Source organism: Lactuca virosa, chromosome 3 (genome assembly GCF_052849685.1).
Source record: "Lactuca virosa cultivar CGN04683 chromosome 3, Lactuca_virosa_CGN04683_v6, whole genome shotgun sequence".
In the NCBI taxonomy this organism is placed as follows: Eukaryota; Viridiplantae; Streptophyta; class Magnoliopsida; order Asterales; family Asteraceae; genus Lactuca; species Lactuca virosa.
The window spans coordinates 3,546,546-3,570,120 of record NC_136428.1 but is presented as its reverse complement, the minus strand read 5'-3'; the positions used below and the strand labels follow the sequence as shown (position 1 = coordinate 3,570,120).

Sequence of the window (23,575 nt, the reverse complement as noted above, 5' to 3'; positions counted from 1 at the left end):
TTTGTTATCTTTTAAAACTTTGAAAATAAGTTGCTATACTTTTAATTTAAATTTTGGTTTGCTTACAATTAAAAAAAAGTTTATTCCTTACCAAAGAAGTATACATTGTGAATACAGTTTCCTTTTCTACTAAAATTTCCTACATGATATTCTCCTTCAATAGTGACCTTCTATGACGGATCTACTTTGAAGGAATCAACGTGTTATTCCTTGAATTCATCACTCCCCTTGTTAAAGCCTGTTGACGCTGACTATGCATCTTTTGTTCAGCACCAACAGCTCTCACACCGTCACTAATGCTCATGCTGATAAGAACAGATGGGGGATGACTGTGCCAAAGGATGTTCTTTTGGACACATATCTCCTTTGTCTTGAACAACCTATTTCTGTTTCAATGAGATGAGATGAAGTTAGGTGACCTGGAACGACTAATTTCCAGAGACATTGTCACTATAACTTTATCCCCTCAAAGATCCAAAGGCGCCTTCAAGGAGAAAACTATCTCAACTTGTCTTCCTTCAGGGATCATAAAGACTGATTCATGTTCTTCGTTTGTTCTTGGTGAACATGAAGCTTGAAATCGATCTACAGAACCTCAACGACTAAAGGCAATCTCTCTCTCTCTCTTATTTTGTATGATTTGTGTTATTTGTGTGTGATATGTTTGATCTTGATTGTTATCTTTTATAGCTGAAATTTCGAGTGGTAGATATCTCGGGAAATGGAAGGGCATTAATGACCATTCAATTCCAAAGAGTTGATGAATCAAGTCTTTATCATTTTTCTGAAAAGGCTGCACATTTTTCTGTTTAAACTATTTCTTGTTTGACTAACTCTTTTGTTTGTATTCTTATATCATTCTTTTGTAGCATTTTGTAAAGAAAAACGACAGTGGCAATTTGAGTCTAGTATGCAACTTATGACACATCATCATCCTTAGAAGCATGTTGTTGTATATGACTAAATCTCTCTAAGTCTCTTATCAGCGAGACCATCTGCTGAGAACATTTAGTTACCCTCTCACGCTGATTGTCTAGCATTGTCTAAACTCCCAAAAGTGAGATAGCCTGGTCCAAATGAAAAATATTTATAAAAAGGCTAGGATGTTTATTATTTTTAAGTTAATCATCTTTACCTGACCCTGTCCCTGGAAGCATGTTTGTCGTATGCATCAAGTCTCATGTTCTGCTAAAACATTGAGCATAACCCAATGGCTTACCCTGATTGCATAGTCATCAACGTAAGAGATACTTGTCAGGTCCTTAAATGACAAAGGGTTGTTCATGTCCCCGACCTCCTAGTTTGAGGTATACATGGTACCATTATGATTTAACGGTGAATCTTTGATTCTAGACTACAACTAACTCTATGATGCAAGGATTAAACCCCTTTTTGATGATGGGTTATCATTGTCAATGGATCACGCTGATTTCACCTCAGTGTGAATGAGACATCTTACTTCTCTTCCACAAGTCTTCTTAACAGAGCTTGATGATTCAATGTGTAAAACCACACAATGATAAAAGTTCGACAAAATTGTGAGAATGGTCCCTGTGGTTAGGTGGAAATTGCCACCTTGGGCTAAAAAGTTTTGGACTAGCACTCATGGTCCAAAGGTTTTCATTTTCAAGCCACTTTGGTCCATTTTGGTTTGAATTTTCTTAAAATGATGAATTTACCCTCTGTATTTTCATTTTCTATTTTTTATTTAATATAACATTTTTGTAAATTAAAAATAAATAAGAAATTACCCCATCCAATTCTCTCCCTTAATAACTCCATCTCTCTCTCTCTCTCTCTCTCTCTCTCTCTCTCTCGTTATTCCGTCATAGACCACAACCATAGCCAGTCGGACCACCACCCCCGATTTTCCAGTAAATACCACCACCACCGGTCAACAGCTCTCTCTCCCTCCATCACCTGTCGGAAAAACACTTCCACATGCCGGAAACCACCGCCACCATATATATATATATATATATATATATATATATATATATATATATATATATATATATATATATCTCCTGATGAACCCACACTCTTTCTCCAGATTTTGTAACATACAAGAACACAAAAAATCTAAAATTTAACATACATGAACCACAGACAAACAGTTTATCTGAACAGACACACTAAAAAAATCATAAATTTAACAAATAAGAACACATACAAAACCAATGGATTTTCTAACAACAAACACATACATCTGTTTAAGATTTGATACAAAAAAACAAGAAATCTGATATATACAAGAACACACTTGAACCAACTAGGGTTTCAAAAAACTTGAAAGGCGACGCCGCCGCCGGTAGCACAACCACCACCACCTAAAGCCAGTATGAGGGAGATGAAGAGACAAGTTGGAGACGAAGAGAAATAGAAACATACATTGGAGATCGGAGATCGGGGCTACAAACTCTGCTCCGTTCGTTCTCACTTCAAACCTTCAAAAACGTTGATCGATCTTCTGTCTCATATCGCCACCATCGCCTATAAAACCCTAATCGATATTCTGCCTCATATCGTTTCCGTCCTTCGTGGTGAAACCCTTAGGAGTTCTGATGCCTTTGATCTGTGAAAGGGAAGTCCAATGACTAAGCGAGAAGGGAGGACTGACGATCTGTTCGTGGTGAAGGGGTGAAATAAGAACGGAGAGAGACGATGTCAAACAGTTGTCGCCTGTGTAAACTCTAGCAATGAAGCACCGATTATCGAGTTATAGATCTGAGCAACCCTGACGCCGCCGCTCAAACCCTTGCGCCGTCGAAGTCGGAGATAGGTGTTCTCAAAACCCTAAACACCGCTAGAAACCTTCCAATGTCACCGGTGACGAACAGACGGAGGCAACGTCATAGGAGAAGAAAATAGACAAACGATTCAACTCTTATTTCTCTTTCTCCGGCGAACTCGGCGCCAAAAAATTATAGGGTTCCGGCATCGACGGTGGGTTTGGTGGTCCGACTGGCAGTGGTGGGCTAACTGGCTTTGTTCTGTGATGAAATGAAGAGAGAGAGAGAGAGAGAGAGAGAGAGAGAGAGATGGATTTATTAAGGGAGAGAATTGGATGAGGTAATTTCTTATTTTTTTTTAATTTACAAAAACATTATATTAAATAAAAAAATAGAAAATGAAAATACAGAGGGTAAATTTGCGACAACCCGAAACTTTTATCTTGTACACTTAGCCAATTCTATCAATTCTAAACTCGTTCAACTATCTTTTAGCATTGTTTTGAGCCTGTTTGGATGATCTAAAGCCTTGGTCAACCAAAGTTTAAATTAGGGATGGGTTGGTTTAAGATTTAGGGTTGCAAATAAGCCAAACACTCCATCAAAAGGAGTGTGTGGCCACACACATGAGTGTGTGGCCGCACACCCGAGTGTATGGCCGCACACATGAGTGTGTGGCCGCACACCCGAGTGTATAGCCGCACACACGAGTGTGTGGCCGCACACCCATCCTTCAGCCGCACACTCATCCCTATTTATATAGGGTGATCCCTTCACTCATTCCTTTCATTTGGCTGCACTCTACTTTCTCCCTCTACTTTCTCTCTCTAAGAACTTCATCCAAGAACGCTATCAAGGCCTCAAAAACGTGAGTTTTCCATCACCTAGCTTATCATACATGAAGGACCCATTGATCTAAGCTCTTAACCATCAAAGTTCATCATGTTCTTCATCACATGAAGGTGTACGGCCGCACACCTTCATAAGGTGGTCGTACACACCTTAAAGCTCTCCAAAGTGAAGAGTTTGGCCTTCATTCACTAGTAGGACTTGGTATTAGCACAAGAACACCTCAAAATCGACATTTCAGGCACAAATGAGGAGTGTACGGCCGCACACTCCTGTGTACGGCCGCACACACCCTCTGTACGGCCGCACACTCCTGTGTGCAACCGTACACACATGCTGACCGCACACCCTGGCCGTACACACACCCTAATGACCATACACCTCCTTAGTTTGATCACATAAGGTCCCGACTAGCATTTCCAAGTCTTTAGGGTGGTTTCCCGTCATGTTTAGCCATGAAACACCCTAATTCTAACACACATATGTGTTATCACATGTTAATAGGATCCACTTGTGTACGAAACATCAGTTGACACTCAGCATTCGTAACCGATCATACACCTAGATCCTACGTCAAACAGTGAGTTCATACCCCTACATTTCCTGTATATTTAATGTTTTCAGGGGGGGGGGGGGAATACAAGCCAAACTCTAAGTATTTTGTTAAGTTTTAAACTTATTAATGCAGTCCAACGATTTCCACGTTTAATAACATATTCGTATATTTTATCTCTTTTTGTAATATGTTGAGCATAAGGGAAACTTCTATTTTGGAAATCCAACTTCATAGTTTTCAGAAAGGTTTTTACAAAGCATTTTCCATATCAACTCTAATAAACTATAATGGGTATAGTTTGGGATAACCCTCTAGGCAGTCTCTACTTAATCAGATTTCATAAATAAATATATATAAACTATGGCAGATTTAGTTTATGTTATATGTTTTCTCAGAAGTATAAAGTACATTTATTCAAGGATAATTACTGTTTTATACTGATTTCTCGCTAGTAAACTAGATTATACAGAATTGTGAGGCGCTACTTCAATACTGTACCCTTAGGTGTATAGTGATAAATCCTTTTAGTATAACCAGAGTCTCCTGGAGGGAGAGCGTGAGATTTGTGAATAGATCTATTCGGGACTGACAATCCCACACCAGAACTGCTAGCTACAGTTAGGCGGGCACGCCTATGGTGAACAAATGTCATTTAGCTTAACGCCTGAAGAACGTTATAAAGGTCTCTCGGTCATATCAAGTATGGTTATACGACTAGCAAATAAGTATAAACTAACTTTGTTTACGGACTCTACTCTTCGCTTGTTTTATTTTGATTAATAAAACTACTTTCATGTATATACCGATAGTAATCATGGGTTTTCAAAGCTTACATCTCTACCTCTAGTACGGATAGCCTGTTTTTAGGGAAAATATAGGATTTTCCCAAGATAACACCGGCATTTCTAAAACTGATGGCTTATTTTCTACTAATGGACACTCTTTCAAAACCGCTTTTCATAAGAAAATATAGGATTTTCTTGAGGAACACTTTTCAAAAGGATACAAAGAACATTTTCCACCAAAACTAAAATGCTTATGAACTCACCAGCTTTATGCTGATACTCTTTCAAAACTGCTTGTATTCTCAGGGAATTAGTAAACAGGTACTTCCAGGAGCTCGGAGAAGTCGAAGTGTTAGATTCGCGTCTTTCTATTTTGCTTTTGATATGAACAAAACTATGTATTAATACAATGTAAATCTCTTTCATATATGTATTAAATGTCTGGTTGTGTTTACTATGCTTCCTATGATACAATTGTTGTGATACTACGCATGACGTCCTCCACCCCGGAACGATTCCGCCATCACGGTTTCGGGGTGTGACAGATTGGTATCAGAGCCCTTGTTTATAGCGAACTAAGTATATCGAACCTTACATGGTATACAACTATAAATACTAAGGGGCCTAAGTACTCTAAACTAAAAGTATACTTTCAAAAATATAAGTATTTTTATAAAAGTATACGAGTATACCTAGGTACCTGAACTCATGTCATAGGTAGAACAAAACAAAAGTATTTGGATGTTGGGACACTGCAGCTAAACCTGGGCAGTTATGTAATCATGTCTAGGGTGAATATAGCCTGATCAACTATATTCAGTCGAGACATGACCAACATGTGTTTGGGAGTGGCTGTAGTGTTACAGCAAGCCTAAAACTTACCTAAGTACCAGGAGAGTTCTAGAGCCAAACATAAAGATTAAAATACTATAGGAGTATTTTAGGATGCTATAACGACTAAGCCGAAAACTTACCCAAGGATCCATCTTTCAAGAATCAATTATGTAGCTATAATACATTGGAAGTATTATTAGATCCGATGCCTATTAACTATTCCTTTACCCTCACCTCGCGTAGATAGCATGGCTGGATTCCATCTCCCTGGCGACCCGTACTTTCCCAACCAAGGAGATGGTGGATGGATCGAACCAGAGCCAGAAGGAAACCATGAAATCCCTTTTGACGATGGCATTGCCGAACCATTTCCTGAAGAGACTGACTCGGAACCAGAAGTCGAGAACTTACCCCCAGTGGCCGCAATACCAAATCCCAACCCCCAGCGTGTACTAGAAGGCCCAACACCTATGTGGGTCGGAAGCCTGGATAGGTGGAGTCACGAACAAGGCCAACCCCGCCCGTACAATGGGGACCGCCGCTTCTACAAGGTGGACGGAGGAGGCTCCGCAGATAGAGCCCTTCCAATCATAGTTCAACGAGTGGCCCATAATGTCGAAATGAACGTGGCGGCCATTCAACGAACTATGGAACTCGAGGCAGACTCGGATGCCAACACAAACCGTATTCGCAGTCTCGAGGTTGCTTATGGGAGGATTTTGAGAGACAACGAAGCCCAGCAGCAAGAGCTAGATGCAACTCGAGCTGAGGTCGTAGAGCTCCGAGCACGCCAATCAGTATACGAGAGCCGCCTGCTTGACATGGAGCGCCAGCTGGCTAACTTAAGGTTCCACCCAAGGAATGCCCGTTGCCAGTAGGAAATATTCTACTTGTCCGTCCTCTTGGTTTAAAGAATAGCTTTCCTATTTATGTTCTAAGTAGCTCCTTTCTCTGTAGACATCCTTGTCTTGCAGTATTCACTAGTTCTTTATGTTGTCAAATTGTTCATTTGTTGGTATGTTGTAGACTTACTCCTAGGTCAAATTTTCCAAATTTTGTGTAACCTTAACATCGACAGTGGTGGCAACTACTATATTTCAGTCAAAGATTATCATTGTCAAAAGTATACCTTGGAGCGGTAGCATTCAAATTGAGCAACCTTATCAAGGTCCCATCACTATTTTGTCCTCAAAACATGAATCATAAGATGTGCTTAGACGATTATTCCTTTTCCCCATCAATTTCATATCAGTCTCCATGAAAAGCTTCAATGTCCTAATCGGCATAGGACGAATGAGTCTCCCATCGTGCCGATGACCTTTGCTTCGAGGAAGCGATTCGTCTCAATCTTCCTTCTGACGGAGTCCTCACTAGTTTCAGTGATAAGTCTGTTCGAACCTTAGTATCATTTCATGCATCGAAGCCTAGGAGCATCTACGGAAGGAATGCTATGCATTTCTGGTTCATGTTGACAATAAGACGCAAGAAGTTAAAGACCTCGAGAGCATCTTCGAAGTCTGCAACTTTCCCGATGTCTTCCCCAAAGACATTCCAGGGATTTCTTCTGAGTGCCAAGTTGAATCCCGTATCGACTTGATCCTCGAAGCTACCCTTACAGCCAAATCTCCATGTCGTCAAGAGCCGACGAAAATGTGAGAGTTACTCAGCCAGCCCGATGAGCTGAGCAACCAGGAGTTCGTAAACTTATTGTATGTGAACTTTGTGTGCTCAAATCTTTTCTATCATTGCTAAGACCACATCATGAGGATGTGGGTCGAATCACTGAGAGTCAGGTAGGAAAAAGGGAAATCTCGATGCATAGATAAACATTTAGGATACATCCAGGGGCAACCATTGTTGCTCACAAATTTCTTTTCTTGACATGTAGCAGATCATGCCTCCGAAGGAACGTACCCAACCCACCAATAAGACACCAGTCCTTCAGGTGGACTCAACTATGTTCCAAGCTACTGTCACGGCAGCCATAGCAGCCACCCTAGCTGTTCTTAACGCTAACAACCCAAGTGGGAATGGGAACAGTTTCCACATCTCGAACTGTAGCAACACATCAGGAAACCAACAAGGGCTTTTCCAGGAGGACACTCCGACTCCCAAACCTAAGAGCGCGAAATGAAAATTCTGGAACAAGAGGGAGCGCAAGTCGTGTCAGAAACTTGCCAAGAGACAACAACCCGTGATAGCTCCTACAGCCACAACATCCGCCAAACCAGTGCCAACGCCAGTGCGGCGATATGCTGGAAAACTTCCAAATTGCGAGGAATGCAACTTCCACCACGTAGGAGAATGCCACGAACTTCGATGTAAGAACTGCAACAGGCAAGGACACACCGCTCGTTACTGCAGAGCACTAGCACCGTCAAATGCCTCGATTTCTGGTGAAAAGATGGGTCAGGTTTGCTACAAGTGTGACAAACCCGGACATTTCAAAAGAAATTGTCCAAGGGCCGAGGATGGCCAGGAAGCTCGCTTCGCAAAGACCCCGACTGAGCACATCACTTCCACTACCGACGCGAGCATAATTCAAGTGTGCGGTACATGTGGCGAAATGGGACACTTCACAACAGACTGCCCAACAGAAAGGAACAATGAGGAAACCGGAGGAGTCTGACCTCAGTGAAGGAGGAAGCATCGAAGGACCCTGCCTTGTTTTGGTACGTTTTCAAAAACCTCAATGACTAATTCATAATCGTGCTTTCTTTCTCGTCCCAATTTAATCACGATGTACTCTTAAAAGTTGATGCCCTAAGGGGTAAAAATTATGGTTGCCTAGTGTATACATTAGAGTCAGTTGTGTTTATACATGGCTTGTATGCGCCAAGCAATCATAGGAAAGTATAGTGAGAATCATTCCATCGAGAGTTCATGGTTTCAAAACATCGGGACCCTCGCACTAGTAGTATTACCTACCAAGTCCAATATCAAATGCAGAAAACACCAGAGACGTTCATCTAGGGATACCAATGTGCTAGAAAAACGATCCTCCCGGACTAACTTAACGCGCTACGACACCATCCTGTCTAGTTTCGACCGGGTCTATGTTATACCGAACCCTTTTGTCTTAAATCGTTCGAATAGCGAAACTCCCGTCGCTCGTGATGACAAACTAGATGCGAACTTCGAAAAATTCATGTCTCTTTGAAACCCGAAAGTATTCATACGAAGAGTATCATCCACAAAGAGAAGGACAAAGTAAGGGAACCATCCGAACCAATGAAGATGCATCGTGGGACACACATCTACTCTTAAATGAACTTTCTTGTAACAACGACGACCTTTCCAGTAGCAAGGCTGCGCTGTTCGAAGCCCTCTACAACCATAAGTACAGACCCCATCTGTGCTGGGCTGAGGCGGGCGACACGCAAATAGTCAAGAGTCAAGTCCTCGACAACACTCGCACGAGTCCTAAAACCATCCGTAGGACGACTGAAAAGATCGTACGAAAAGGCTACGCCGATGAGAGACAAAAACCATTGGAGTTCCAGATTGGTGGATGTGTCTTTTGCAGTTCTCGCCCCGGAAAAGGCTTGATATGCTTCGGAAGGTGAAAGCTAAAATTAGGATACGTTGGACTGTCCAGGATCCTTGCTAGGATCAGTCCCGTAAGCATACAAACTCAATGTTACCCCGAGAACTCGGCAAACTCCATCCCGTCTTTCTCGTGTCAAACCAAAAATGAGTGTCCGTCCGATGAGACACCTACGATTTCCCCTCGACAACCTCGAGTTAGACGAGAGTTCCATGAACCTTATGTACCTCCATCTTTTCCAAGTCTATGAGTTATACCTCTATTCTTGAATTTCGGGACGAAATTCCCTCTAACGGGGGGATGATGTGACAACCCGAAACTTTTATCTTGTACACTTAGCCAATTCTATCAATGCTAAACTCGTTCAGCTATCTTTTAGCATTGTTTTGAGCCTGTTTGGATGATCTAAAGCCTTGTTCAACCAAAGTTTAAATTAGGGATGGGTTGGTTTAAGATTTAGGGTTGCAAATAGGCCAAACACTCCATCAAAAGGAGTGTGTGGCCACACACATGAGTGTGTGGCCGCACACCCGAGTGTATGGCCGCACACATGAGTGTGTGGCCGCACACCCGAGTGTATGGCCGCACACATGAGTGTGAGGCCGCACACCCGAGTGTATAGCCGCACACACGAGTGTGTGGCCGGACACCCATCCTTCAGCCGCACACTCATCCCTATTTATATAGGGTGACCCCTTCACTCATTCCTTTCATTTGGCTGCACTCTACTTTCTCCCTCTACTTTCTCTCTCTAAGAACTTCATCCAAGAACGCTCTAAAGGCCTCAAAAATGTGAGTTTTCCATCACCTAGCTTATCATACATGAAGGACCCATTGATCTAAGACCTTAACCATCAAAGTTCATCATGTTCTTCATCACATGAAGGTGTACGGCCGCACACCTTCATAAGGTGGCCGTACACACCTTAAAGCTCTCCAAAGTGAAGAGTTTGGCATTCATTCACTAGTAGGACTTGGTATTAGCACAAGAACACCTCAAAATCGACATTTCGGGCACAAATGAGGAGTGTACGGCCGCACACTCTTGTGTACGGTCGCACACACCCTCTGTACGGCCGCACACTCCTGTGTGCAACCGCACACACATGCTGACCGCACACCCTGGCCGCACACACACCCTAATGACCATACACCTCCTTAGTTTGATCACATATGGTCCCGACAAGCATTTCCAAGTCTTTAGGGTGGTTTCCTGTCATGTTTAGCCATGAAACACCCTAATTCTAACACACATATGTGTTATCACATGTTAATAGGATCCACTTGTGTACGAAACATCAGTTGACACTCAGCATTCGTAACCGATCATACACCCAGATCCTACGTCAAACAGTGAGTTCATACCCCTACATTTCCCGTGTTTTTAATGTTTTCAGGGGGGGGGGGGAATACAAGCCAAACTCTAAGTATTTTGTTAAGTTTTAAACTTATTAATGCAGTCCAACGATTTCCACGTTTAATAACATATTCGTATATTTTATCTCTTTTTGTAATATGTTGAGCATAAGGGAAACTTCTATTTTGGAAATCCAACTTCATAGTTTTCAGAAAGGTTTTTACAAAGCATTTTCCATATCAACTCTAATAAACTATAATGGGTATAGTTTGGGATAACCCTCTAGGCAGTCTCTACTTAATCAGATTTCATAAATAAATATATATAAACTATGGCAGATTTAGTTTATGTTATATGTTTTCTCAGAAGTATAAAGTACATTTATTCAAGGATAATTACTGTTTTATACTGATTTCTCGCTAGTAAACTAGATTATACAGAATTGTGAGGCGCTACTTCAATACTGTACCCTTAGGTGTATAGTGATAAATCCTTTTAGTATAACCAGAGTCTCCTGGAGGGAGAGCGTGAGATTTGTGAATAGATCTATTCGGGACTGACAATCCCACACCAGAACTGCTAGCTACAGTTAGGCGGGCACGCCTGTGGTGAACAAATGTCATTTAGCTTAACGCCTGAAGAACGTTATAAAGGTCTCTCGGTCATATCAAGTATGGTTATACGACTCGCAAATAAGTATAAACTAACTTTGTTTACGGACTCTACTCTTCGCTTGTTTTATTTTGATTAATAAAACTACTTTCATGTATATACCGATAGTAATCATGGGTTTTCAAAGCTTACATCTCTACCTCTAGTACGGATAACCTTTTTTTAGGGAAAATATAGGATTTTCCCAAGATAACACCGGCATTTCTAAAACTGATGGCTTATTTTCTACTAATGGACACTCTTTCAAAACCGCTTTTCATAAGAAAATATAGGATTTTCTTGAGGAACACTTTTCAAAAGGATACAAAGAACATTTTCCACCAAAACTAAAATGCTTATGAACTCACCAGCTTTATGCTGATACTCTTTCAAAACTGCTTGTATTCTCAGGGAATTAGTAAACAGGTACTTCCAGGAGCTCGGAGAAGTCGAAGTGTTAGATTCGCGTCTTTCTATTTTGCTTTTGATATGAACAAAACTATGTATTAATACAATGTAAATCTCTTTCATATATGTATTAAATGTCTGGTTGTGTTTACTATGCTTCCTATGATACAATTGTTGTGATACTACGCATGACGTCCTCCACCCCGGAACGATTCCGCCATCACGGTTTCGGGGTGTGACAGATTGGTATCAGAGCCCTTGTTTATAGCGAACTAAGTATATCGAACCTTACATGGTATACAACTATAAATACTAAGGGGCCTAAGTACTCTAAACTAAAAGTATACTTTCAAAAATATAAGTATTTTTATAAAAGTATACGAGTATACCTAGGTACCTGAACTCATGTCATAGGTAGAACAAAACAAAAGTATTTGGATGTTGGGACACTGCAGCTAAACCTGGGCAGTTATGTAATCATGTCTAGGGTGAATATAGCCTGATCAACTATATTCAGTCGAGACATGACCAACATGTGTTTGGGAGTGGCTGTAGTGTTACAGCAAGCCTAAAACTTACCTAAGTACCAGGAGAGTTCTAGAGCCAAACATAAAGATTAAAATACTATAGGAGTATTTTAGGATGCTATAACGACTAAGCCGAAAACTTACCCAAGGATCCATCTTTCAAGAATCAATTATGTAGCTATAATACATTGGAAGTATTATTAGATCCGATGCCTATTAACTATTCCTTTACCCTCACCTCGCGTAGATAGCATGGCTGGATTCCATCTCCCTGGCGACCCGTACTTTCCCAACCAAGGAGATGGTGGATGGATCGAACCAGAGCCATAAGGAAACCATGAAATCCCTTTTGACGATGGCATTGCCGAACCATTTCCTGAAGAGACTGACTCGGAACCAGAAGTCGAGAACTTACCCCCAGTGGCCCCAATACCAAATCCCAACCCCCAGCGTGTACTCGAAGGCCCAACACCTATCCATTCTTGCCATTTTTCTTCTAACAAAAGAGATTTATGATTCAGCGTATGACGCCACACACTGATGAGGTCTCGAAATACTATGTCAGTGAATGATCGTTTAAACCCATGCAATCAGGAGACATCTCAAACCAACTAGATAATCATCAATCCTTTCAGTGATTGATTACGTTGATGTTGATGACGTGTCTAAAGTATTTATCTTATCTAAACGATAACTTTTTAAATGATGTCAATAGTTTCATCATTATCTTGGGATACAAAAAATTTACGACGCATATCTCCTCTCTCATGATTACGTAAAAAGTAAGATACTACTTGGGTATAAATTGAGAATTCACCGTTCTAGGTCAATTTCACAAGGGATTCAAAAGAAATTAGCATTCTCTCAAAAGGTTCTCAATAGTCATCTTCCCCACAGCTTTCACCATGTCAAAGCCCTTGTACGAGTTTGCTCCCAGTGCTAACATCATCAAAGATCCTTATGCTTCTGATGCCACCATCATCATCCAATCAACATATGTGTCATTCTTAGATGATATACCAAAGTAGTTCATGAATTCTGGAATCGAAGACTTTGCCGAATTTGTCAAAAGCGGTCCACTTCGGTATGCATTTCTGTGACTTTCCGGACCCCTTCTACCCTAAACAAGTATGTGAGTTCTAATATACATGCTCTGTTGATACCATTGATCGAACTGTTGGAGATGGTCAATATAGGGTTACTATTGATGTGGAAACCATTCGAACCGCTCTTCGCCTTCCTCTATATTATAAATACTCTAAAACTCCTTCTGAAGATAGCTGCAAGACTGTTCGTGGAAAACTAGGGTATAACTTCAAACTCGAGGGCCTCACTCGTGATCCCTACAGGAACACTCTTTGTCAATGTTTCAATGCAGGATGGAAATATTTAACAGATGTGATTGGAAAATGTCTTGTTCACAAGACTGGAAGTTTGGATCAACTAAATCTCTTTGAGCAAAGAATCTTATACGTCGTTGTTTACAACAAGAAACTAGATTTTGCTCAAATCTTTCGTGATCATCTGATTGAATTTTGTTCTGGAAACAAGAGACCAATGTATGTTCCCTACACACGCTGGCTTGGGTTGATCTTGTCTTGTGAAGAAGGCTATGTTGAAATTCATGGGATCATCATTCCTATTCCTGCTCTTTCCTAGAAAATCATCAATGCTGCCCCATCTATTGATGATCTGTCTATTACTACAAGAATGCGAAAGTGGACTGAAAATCCCTATGTGGTTGAATCCTCAAACTCTGAAAAGGATGATGACAATGATGATGGTGGTGATGAAGAAGGTAATGATAATGAGAATTCAAAGGCTGGTCATAAAAAAAGGAGCTGATAAGGGAGAAGACACTGATAAAGATGCAAATAATTCAGCAGCTAACATGGGAGGTGACTTCACTAAGAATATGAACTCTCCTCTAAGGAAAAACAAGCACATACTTTTTTCATCTACTTCCCCTGCTGATGACACTGAACATCGTGGATCAACTCCTCCCATTAGAGATACTACTGAGCCAATGATCCAGGATGAACCTTCTCCCAAGCCATCTCCTTCTCCTTAAGCTGATACATTACATCAAGCTGAAACGATTCCTTCTACACCATCACCCATTTATGATGTTGTTCCTCATCAGGGTGATCAAGGAGAATCCATCTCCAACTTTGAAACTGTTGTCCTTTCCCAACTCTCCTTATTTGTGCAGTTGACTTAGTTAATGAATAAAAGATTGACTAAAGTTGAAAGGAATGTGGCTACAATGAAGAGACTTATGGCCTTGGATGGTGAAGATGATGATGATATGGTTGTTGAGGACACTCTACCAAACTCTCTAGGTAATAACCCTCCTCCACCTCCTCCTCCATCAACAAACCCTCCTCCACCATCACATCCGCCTCCAAGAACCCCTTCTCCTCCTCCTAACTCTCCTCCCCAATCTGATGATGCCAAAAGGGGGAGAATTATCAAGAGGTTCCTCAACCAATGCAAATGGTTATTGCATCTCAGCCTGAGATGACTGAAAAGAGTGAAACAAAAGATGATCCTCTAAAGCCGATTGTTGTTGCTGATACTCTTGATGATGATGCTACTTCTGATCATCCTATTCTAGATGTTGTTCCAGACGCTGGTGACCAATCAGAAACCGATGACTATGAAGGGTTTTTGGATCTTGGTTTCATGCAACAAGCTGTTGTTTCTGCTGTTCCATTAAACGTTATCTATCCTGGTTCTTGTTTTGAGGGGGAGTTTGCTCAAGAGGTTCCTCAAGTAACAAATAGTGACATTGATTCTGATGATGGTTTCCATCTTAATCCAAGAAAAAGAAAGGCTTCCTTCTTAGGGGGGAGCTGTTAACTCTGAAGTTTGAAGTTCCTCTGCAGCTATTGATACTTCAACACCTCTTCAAAAGAAAAGCAAGCTCACTTTTTATTTGAGTGAGTTAGAAGAAACATGGAGCTTACATATCAATGAAATTAAATAGATAATGGAGGAATACAATGCTGCTATTCGGAAGAAGAAAGAAGTCAGAAAACAAGAATGCTTGTCAGCCAAACTTGTTCAAGAACTTGTTTCCGCTGACAAAAATGTTGAATTCCAAAGAATTGATGATCATGTTAAGAAGATTTTCAACAACAATGTTGAAAGACAACACATTATTTCAATCTTTATGACTTGGAGAAGTTCTGACTTGAAGAACCAAGCCTGATCCCATTATCAAAGTAAGATGCACCAAGCCAAGGATCGAGTCACTAAAACTTCACCTGGTAAGAAAGAAAACTGAGTATGAATACACTGAAGTTGTGTTTGCTCGTGAGCTAGTCAAATTTGGCTACAACAAGCGGATGCAGATTCTTGAAATTATCAAAAAGCATAAAAGTGTTCATGTCCATGAAGTGAAGTTGGAAATCCAGCAACTTGTCAACGAAGTGAAGAAACTGAACCTGGTTCCATCCGCTGGTCCATCAACGAGTTCATCTAGATCAACCACATCAGGAAGAACAGGCACCCCTCGACAATCCAATAATACCAAGTTTATTCTTCCTTATGGAACCAGATACATCAATAATGAATTACCAGTTGGTGCCGAACCTATTCAATACATGTTCATTCGAGAGCCAAAGCACACGATCTTCTATCTCGACAGTCAAAATCAGATGTGCTTTCAACGCACTGATGACCTTCCTTCTGCTCCCACTGAGCACTTGTTTCATCTTCGCTTGGAAGGAATAGGTCACTATGAGCTGGAAAGAGGATATTGTGTGGTAATATCACTGGAGCTGAATAGAAGACTGGGTGAGCTGAAACTTGATCAATTCAGATGGGTAAAGCGTGAAATCTTGAAAGAAGTTGACAAGTTCTACAATGGATCTTCTGATGACTCTGAAGAAGAAGATTAGTTTTGACATCATCAGACTGGGAGAGATTGTAAGGTCACACCTTATGATCTGATGAGTCAAACACATAACATGCTGATTCATCAGCATCAACATCTACGAGTCAATAGCGCCAATGTCTACAAGTTCAACACCGTCAGCTTATAGTATAGTTGTTCTATTTTAATCTTTTGTATATTAGGCATTTATTACAGATATATATATATATATATATATATATATATATATATATATATATATATATATATATATATATATATAGAATAGATCAGATCCCGTATCTTTATGATAAGATCGGTTCTTAGTATAGATTAGATTCAATCCCTTCAATCAAGGGATATACATGTATAGATGAGTATATATACTACATCAGGGCTAACCCTAATGTAGTGCTGGAGTTCGTGGATTTGTGTCAATTGTCTTTGTGACAAACCCCGTCTTCTTGGTGAAGACAAAACCTCTTTTCTTGGTGAAAAAAACATTTGGAGAACTTCTGTATTATTTACTTTATGTTGATTATTTTGTTTAAATTAGTTTTTCTTTTCTTGTTCATACTTGAAGTATATCCGATCATAATACAAACCTTCATGGTCAGTATGCGCCGCCCAATTGGTCGGGCCAGGTGACATGGCAGCTTCTAGGTGGTGACAGGTGTCGAGCACCTGGTGGAGTGTCGGTGCGCGCCGCACATGTTGTCTGTGCGTGCGACTGCGTGCATATTTTTATAAAACCTTTAAAAATTCATATATTCTTCATACAAGCTCTGTTTTCGATGAGTTTTCTATCCATACATAGCTATCGACGAGATCTACAACTTTCATTTAGAATCCATCGACTAATTTTTAATTAATTTTTAAAGTTATATTTTTAACAGACCTAGACTTTTAAAGTTCGTTAAAAATTCATAACTCTCTCGTCCGGCTTCCGTTCTCGACTGTCTTTATATTTTCGGGTTCCTATCAACGAGATATTCGATTCTCGTTTAGACTGTTTTTCCTAATAATCGACTATCTAAAACTTGGTACCAGTGTTGCAGACCGATGCACTGAAATATTATAAATATCATAACTTCCTCTTACGAAGTCAGATTTGTGCGATCTCTACATGCAGGCTCTCGGTTTTATGATTACTAAGACTTTCGTTTAGACTACTTAGGCAAATAAGAAATATATCTCCGATTTACTATTTACGACACTCGATGTCGTATCAGTTTAATCGCGAAATTTAGAAGAAGCATAACTTCTTCAAACGAAGTCGGATTTGAAAGTCTTTATATGCACAAATTCTTGTTACATATACTATAACTTTGGTTAAGATTATTTATCAAAAGTCGTTTTGTCGTTCATTAGATTTTAATCGACTAGTCCAAAGTTGCGGGCGTTACATTTTATGCTAGAGATCCGAAAGGATTAAAGGCTTTCATCGTACATCGATCTGTTATTACAGTTACTTTTACATACGTGCTTCTTTTTGATCAATTATCACACTTTATCTTATTTACTTGACCGTTAATATGATTCCTTTCTCAAAACTGCGAAGATATTATGCGATATCTTGAAATTTATTATACAAATTGATTTGTTAAACAAATTAAAAATTATTTTTATCCCAAACATTTCAAATACACTCATTTTCAACATAAAGTAAAAATCATTTAAATAAATAGTTCGGTGAATATCACTATTTTCTCCCGGGATCTTGGGCACGACCAAGATCTTTAGTACATTTCAAGATCTCAAACACTTCAAATTTGTACATTTTATTTTAAACATCACACCACGCTTACTAATTTGGTTACGAAATTTGTTTATCAAATTTTCACCAGAACAATCCCGTTCTTTTTTTTAGTGAAAAATGGCATAAAAACACCATTTTCATGATTAAACGAAGACGTATATTTCCTATTAATACTATACATCCAAAACTTATTCATAGTACATTCACAACATTATACCGTCTATTTATTGTTTTGCTTCCTCCTAACACCATCAATTCTGGAATTCTTACAATTTAGCAAGCTCCAATAATCTTATATGGATAAAAGAAATTAGAATTCACAAATTCAATATACTAATTCATTTATAATTCACAGTTTAAAATACTAGTACAAACACACATTCACAACTTATTCACAACTTAATACACGTTTCATAGTTTTTCTTCCTCTTAACACCATCAAATCTGGAATTCTTACATTTTGGCAAGCTCCAAAGATCATATGTTGAAAAAACTCGGATTCACAGTTTAATATACTAATTCGTTTTATAATTCAAAATGTAAATTATTAGTTCAGACACTCACTAACAACTTAAAAAGAGTAGTTCATGTGTGCATTCAAACACTCCTAGAAAATTGCCTTAATTGACATGCAATGCGTGTCATAAAAGGTACAGATGACACGCAAATGCATGTCCAGGAAGCCCCTGTCATAAAGGAAGACGACACGAATTTGCATGTCGTAACCTTACGACGCGCATTTACGATACACATAGATGACACACAATGCGTATCAAGGAAGCCCATGTCCTAAAGGAAGATGACACACATTTGTGTGTCGTAACCTTATGACGCACATTTACGACATACATTGTGTCGTAATTTTAAATGTTTTATAAAATATATATATTTTAAAAAAAAGTATATTTGTTTTATAGATTTACTAGTTTTCAAATTAAATGACAATTACTATCTCATAACACTTTACATAAAATAGATTATATAACAAAAAAAATTCATATAATAAATGGACCAATATTCATTCATCTAATCTACTTTATGTTTCATACAAAAAATCTATTTCAAACAATAAATGTATAATCAAAAGAAACCATTTCCTTAATTCCTCTTTGCAACCTAGACATAGCATAAGATAGTAGATCGGCCTTGTATATCTGATCTTTAAATAAGCGAAGCTTTCTTGACGTCTCAACACCTCTTTTTACCTAACCATAATGGCACAACTGATACAAAAGCAAAATGAAGAAATATAAATATCACCTGATTAATGTAACATAATTGTACTTGAAAAATATACTAAACTGTAGCAATGCCATCCAAAAACAAATAAAATTGGATAGATTTTTTAAAGTATATTGTTGTAATTAGAATATTATTGAAAAAGTAATGTTGTAAATAAAATAAATGAAAGTAAGACGATACAAAAAACATATAAATGAGCATTGGCATTTTGTAAATAACATGCTAATGCTTTATTCTGTTTTTTCAGGTATAGACTAGGAAAGCCATCAAAGCAATATGCTCCATGGTATCAAACAGTTCTCAAGACAGCAAGACTTGCCATTGCTATTATCACATTGCTAAAAGAACAAACTCGTGCACCAAAATTATCATTTTTTGAAGTCATAAAAAGATTTTCAGAATTTGACAAAAATAACCCTACTCACATATCATCAAACCCTATAATTATAGAAAGATATGTAGTGGTTCATGGAAAAATTATTCTACAATAATTTGCAGAGTTCCTTGATGATACAATCAGAATGTGTGCTTTTGTGTCTGGACTTGAAGACAAAATAGGATTTGGGGTGAAGGAGTGCGATTTGTTAAAATTTTAAAATATAATTTTAAAGTACAAGTGTTTTTCTATGTTTTCTTCTAAGGAAGACAGGGGAATTATGTACAGGAAGCTCAAGTTACTCACCTAATGCAGTTGCTATTGTGAAGCTGCTAACAATGGCTCAACTGGCGGCACCTGAAGCTCCACCACCCAAACCACCTGGTCCTCCAGTAGAAACCTTAGAAGAACCAGGTCGAACAGAGGCTGAAGCCACTGCCACTGCCAAATCCCAAATGATTGTCATAACCAAGCAAGCTATAAAATTGAATCTATGAGAAGGTATTACATGTAACTACATAATTGTAAGGTTTACCAAGTATAATTGAATCTATCTATAATGAATGTAATTCCCTCATGATTAACCATTTCATATGTTTCACCAAGTGTTGGATTGAAAGGCTTCCAGGTTCGTTGCAAAGCATAATATAGAGATATAAACAACGATGCTATAACAAAAAACAAACATAAAAAAAACCTAAAAATTACTTTCTCCGTCCCAAAATTATTGTCCATAGACAAAAAACACATAGATTAAGAAAAACAATTATTAGTTTTGTCTTTTTGAATAAAATGACCATCTTGCCCTTTTCTAAAACCAATGAGAAATGTGCGTTTGTAATTATTCAAGTTTACTTTATTAAATGTTAGGGGTAATATGGTAAAAGTGTATATCTACTTTTGGTAGTGGACAATAATTTTGGGACAAACTAAAATAGTAAGGTGGACAATAATTTTGGAACGGAAAGAATAGTAAATTATTAAATTTTAAATGATTGTTTTTGTTTGTGAGAGATAGATTCTTACTAGCATACACCAATCGCATGTATGGATCCTCTCATTCATTTGCTAGCTCTAGCAAATGGGAATATTCCATCAATTGGGAAAAAGAGATAACATATCAACAACGAAATGAAATAAAGAGAAAAAATAAAGATATTAAAACGAACCCAAATAAATCGATAACTAAGCACTGAGTTGTGATGATGGATCGCACAGCACTCGACGATTGATTCCAAAATCGACGAGTGAACGAGAATACAAAGAGCTCCACCATTGAAACTTCGTGGCCCCTGTGACAAATTCCAATCAAATAATCATACATCCCAAACAAACGTGTCAAAAAGCATCATCATCCACAAATTCTAAATCAAAATTAAGAAGAACAAGATGAAATTGGACTCCGTTGTGGCAGAAATCAGACTCCATCATTGGAATAACGGAGAAAACGAACTCAGCGTGAAGAACGTGAAGAGTGAAGTCAAATTTAGGAGAAGTCGTATTGAGTTTTAAGGGAAAAATCGAATCAAGTCCTTCCTTATTTTGGGAGGGCGCACTTCAAGAGGTCGAGAAAAAAGCCCTAGTTGGGTGATTTTGTGATGAGGAGGTGGTTGCAATCAACATTGATTTTGATCGACTAGTTCCTACATTTCTAGAAATTTCAACAAATACAGTGAACACGATAACAATTAACATTATGAATTTACTTTGTTCATTGTCTTGCTGTTGACCAATTAAGAACATGCATCATGATCGAATCATACATAAAATATATAATTAAGAACATCAGATGAAGTTTTTTAACGACCTGAAATCATATAGACGACCTTGTTTATTTTACATTTCTAGTATATATGATAGAATATAAATATTCTTTCATTATAATAGAAATTTATAACATGGGTTCCAAAAGTAAAACATTCTGTTGAACTGACCCCGGGAGATATACATGATACTATAACCATATATAGCATTTTCTTCAAAGGAACATCACTACAGTTGGATCTCTGGTAGAGATAAGATGTAGAGCTTCATTATTGAACAACATGGGCCATGGATATTTGCATGTTGATGTGTACCTTTTGATGCCAGCTAGAACTGGGCCAAAACCCTCTTTCGACTATATATACCCTTCAATCCCTTATTCCACATGCACCCATCATTTTTAACTACTACACTCTCTTATTCCTGATTGTAAAGGGCTTTGTTTTTTTCATTGTAGATGGCTTCGAAGTGCAATGCTTCACTGGTCCTCTTTCTAGCACTTAATCTTCTCTTTTTTACCATGGTGAGTGGTTGTGGGACTTGTGGTAGCCCTACCCCCAAACCAAAACCAAAGCCAAGTAAGGCTTCCTGCCCTAAAGACACCTTGAAACTAGGGGTGTGTGCTAATCTGCTTGGTGGGTTGGTTGGAGTCGAAGTGGGTTCCCCATCGGTTAAGCCATGCTGCACCCTTATCGGAGGCCTTGCTGACCTTGATGCTGCCGTTTGCCTATGCACTGCTATTAAGGCTAACGTTTTGGGGATCAATCTTAATGTGCCTGTCTCCCTCAGCTTGCTTCTCAATGCTTGTGGCAAGAAAGTCCCAAGTGGCTTCAAATGTGCATAACTTCATCCCTCAGTTTGGTTCTCGTTTACTTCCTTTCCACCTATGATCATTATAGATCGTATTATATGAAAGCGCATTTTACATTTGTGTGGATTCATTGAAAAAGCGTTGGAATAAAATTCAGTTGGTTGTTAAAGAAATAGTGTCTATTAATGCATCTATTGTTAAAAAACGATAAACAAATTAAATAATAATAATAATAATAATAATAATAGTAATAATAAATTGTTATTGACAATCGTTGCTACGCAATTTGCTAGAATTTATATTTACCTTTTGTTATACGATGAATTACAGGATATGAACTTTTGATCTCCCATTCAAAATATATTTCATATTTGATAATTCCAAGTTTACTTTGACTCGGACCAAGCTAGCCACCAAATACGGACCAAGCTATCCCCAAACATGAAACCCACTGAGGCCATGGCCCATGTGTATTAAGGTGAAAACTTGTTTTTAGCATAACTTTTGTATAATATGTTCAACCCACTGAGGCCATGGCCCATGTGTATTAAGGTGAAAACTTGTTTTTAGCATAACTTTTGTATAATATGTTCAACCCACTGAGGCCATGGCCCATGTGTATTAAGGTGAAAACTTGTTTTTAGCATAACTTTTGTATAATATGTTCAACCCACTGAGGCCATGGCCCATGTGTATTAAGGTGAAAACTTGTTTTTAACATAACTTTTGTATAATATGTTCAAATGACTCGATCGTTTTTTTGCGTTTGCTCCCTTTTTATCTTGAGTACATGATGAACTATTAGTAATATTGGAATTTTATACAAGTGTCAGCTTATTATAATAATATCCAAGTGTTACATAAGGTAAACCACACTTATCAACTAGGACTCATGTCCTTGGGTTTCTCAAAGATTTCCCTTACCTTACACCAGAGTTAATGATGTTTCCAGTAAGTATTTAAATACCACACACCAGTACTCATGTTCTACAATTTTTACACACTTTCCTCAAATACTTTAGATCTTAATCAAATTCCTGTGTTAAGACCTTTTTACTCACATCTTACGTAATGTTCATGAAACATAATATAACTTATGCTACATTTAAGTATATTTTCTAATCCTTAAATCAACACCAACGTAAGTTTTCTGGCGTTTTTCTTTTTTGTTCCCTAGTTCTAAAAAATAGTAACTTACTTTTGCAATTTGTGCCATTAATTTTCCATTTAAATACTTATTTCATTCTGTTTTCATTCTAACATATAATTTAACATGTCTAAACATTATTTTCTACCTTCACCTCAAAATTAAGGCATTATTCATAAGTAGCACAATGAACTTATGTGTTTTGTCTGACTTGACAAATTATGTTTTTTTCTTGTGCAATAAGTCATCTAATTTTTACTGTACATGCCAATTAAGTCATTATCGTTAGTTTTGAATCATTCATCCGTTAATCAGTTATCTAAATTACACGAATGACCCCTATGAGTTAA

General features: G+C 38.4%; 1 protein-coding gene and 1 long non-coding RNA gene across 7 annotated transcripts; one reads left to right on the top strand and one right to left on the bottom strand.

The window, feature by feature from the left end:
• Positions 1-18,879: 18,879 nt before the first annotated feature.
• LOC145165136 (uncharacterized) lies at positions 18,880-21,427 on the bottom strand. Of its 6 annotated transcripts, none has more exons than XR_013739907.1 (3): positions 21,311-21,427; positions 19,810-20,795; positions 18,880-19,108 (listed from the first exon to the last, which is right to left on the bottom strand). It is a non-coding gene; the product is annotated as an uncharacterized LOC145165136 (long non-coding RNA). The 6 variants fall into 6 exon arrangements; XR_013739909.1 differs by lacking the exon at positions 21,311-21,427 and adding an exon at positions 20,905-21,288; XR_013739908.1 differs by lacking the exon at positions 21,311-21,427 and having other exon boundaries at positions 19,810-20,577; positions 20,673-21,287.
• A 209-nt stretch (positions 21,428-21,636) lies between these two features.
• Positions 21,637-22,251, top strand: LOC145165135 (lipid transfer protein EARLI 1-like). Its single transcript, XM_079083805.1, has one exon. It carries the CDS (start codon positions 21,725-21,727, stop codon positions 22,109-22,111), a length of 387 nt encoding a protein of 128 aa, XP_078939931.1. The 5' UTR covers positions 21,637-21,724; the 3' UTR covers positions 22,112-22,251.
• Positions 22,252-23,575: the final 1,324 nt, after the last annotated feature.

Bases quoted from the DNA above. Each gene is read 5' to 3' on its own strand.
- LOC145165135 (XM_079083805.1), top strand. From the start codon at position 21,725: ATGGCTTCGAAGTGCAATGCTTCACTGGTCCTCTTTCTAGCACTTAAT.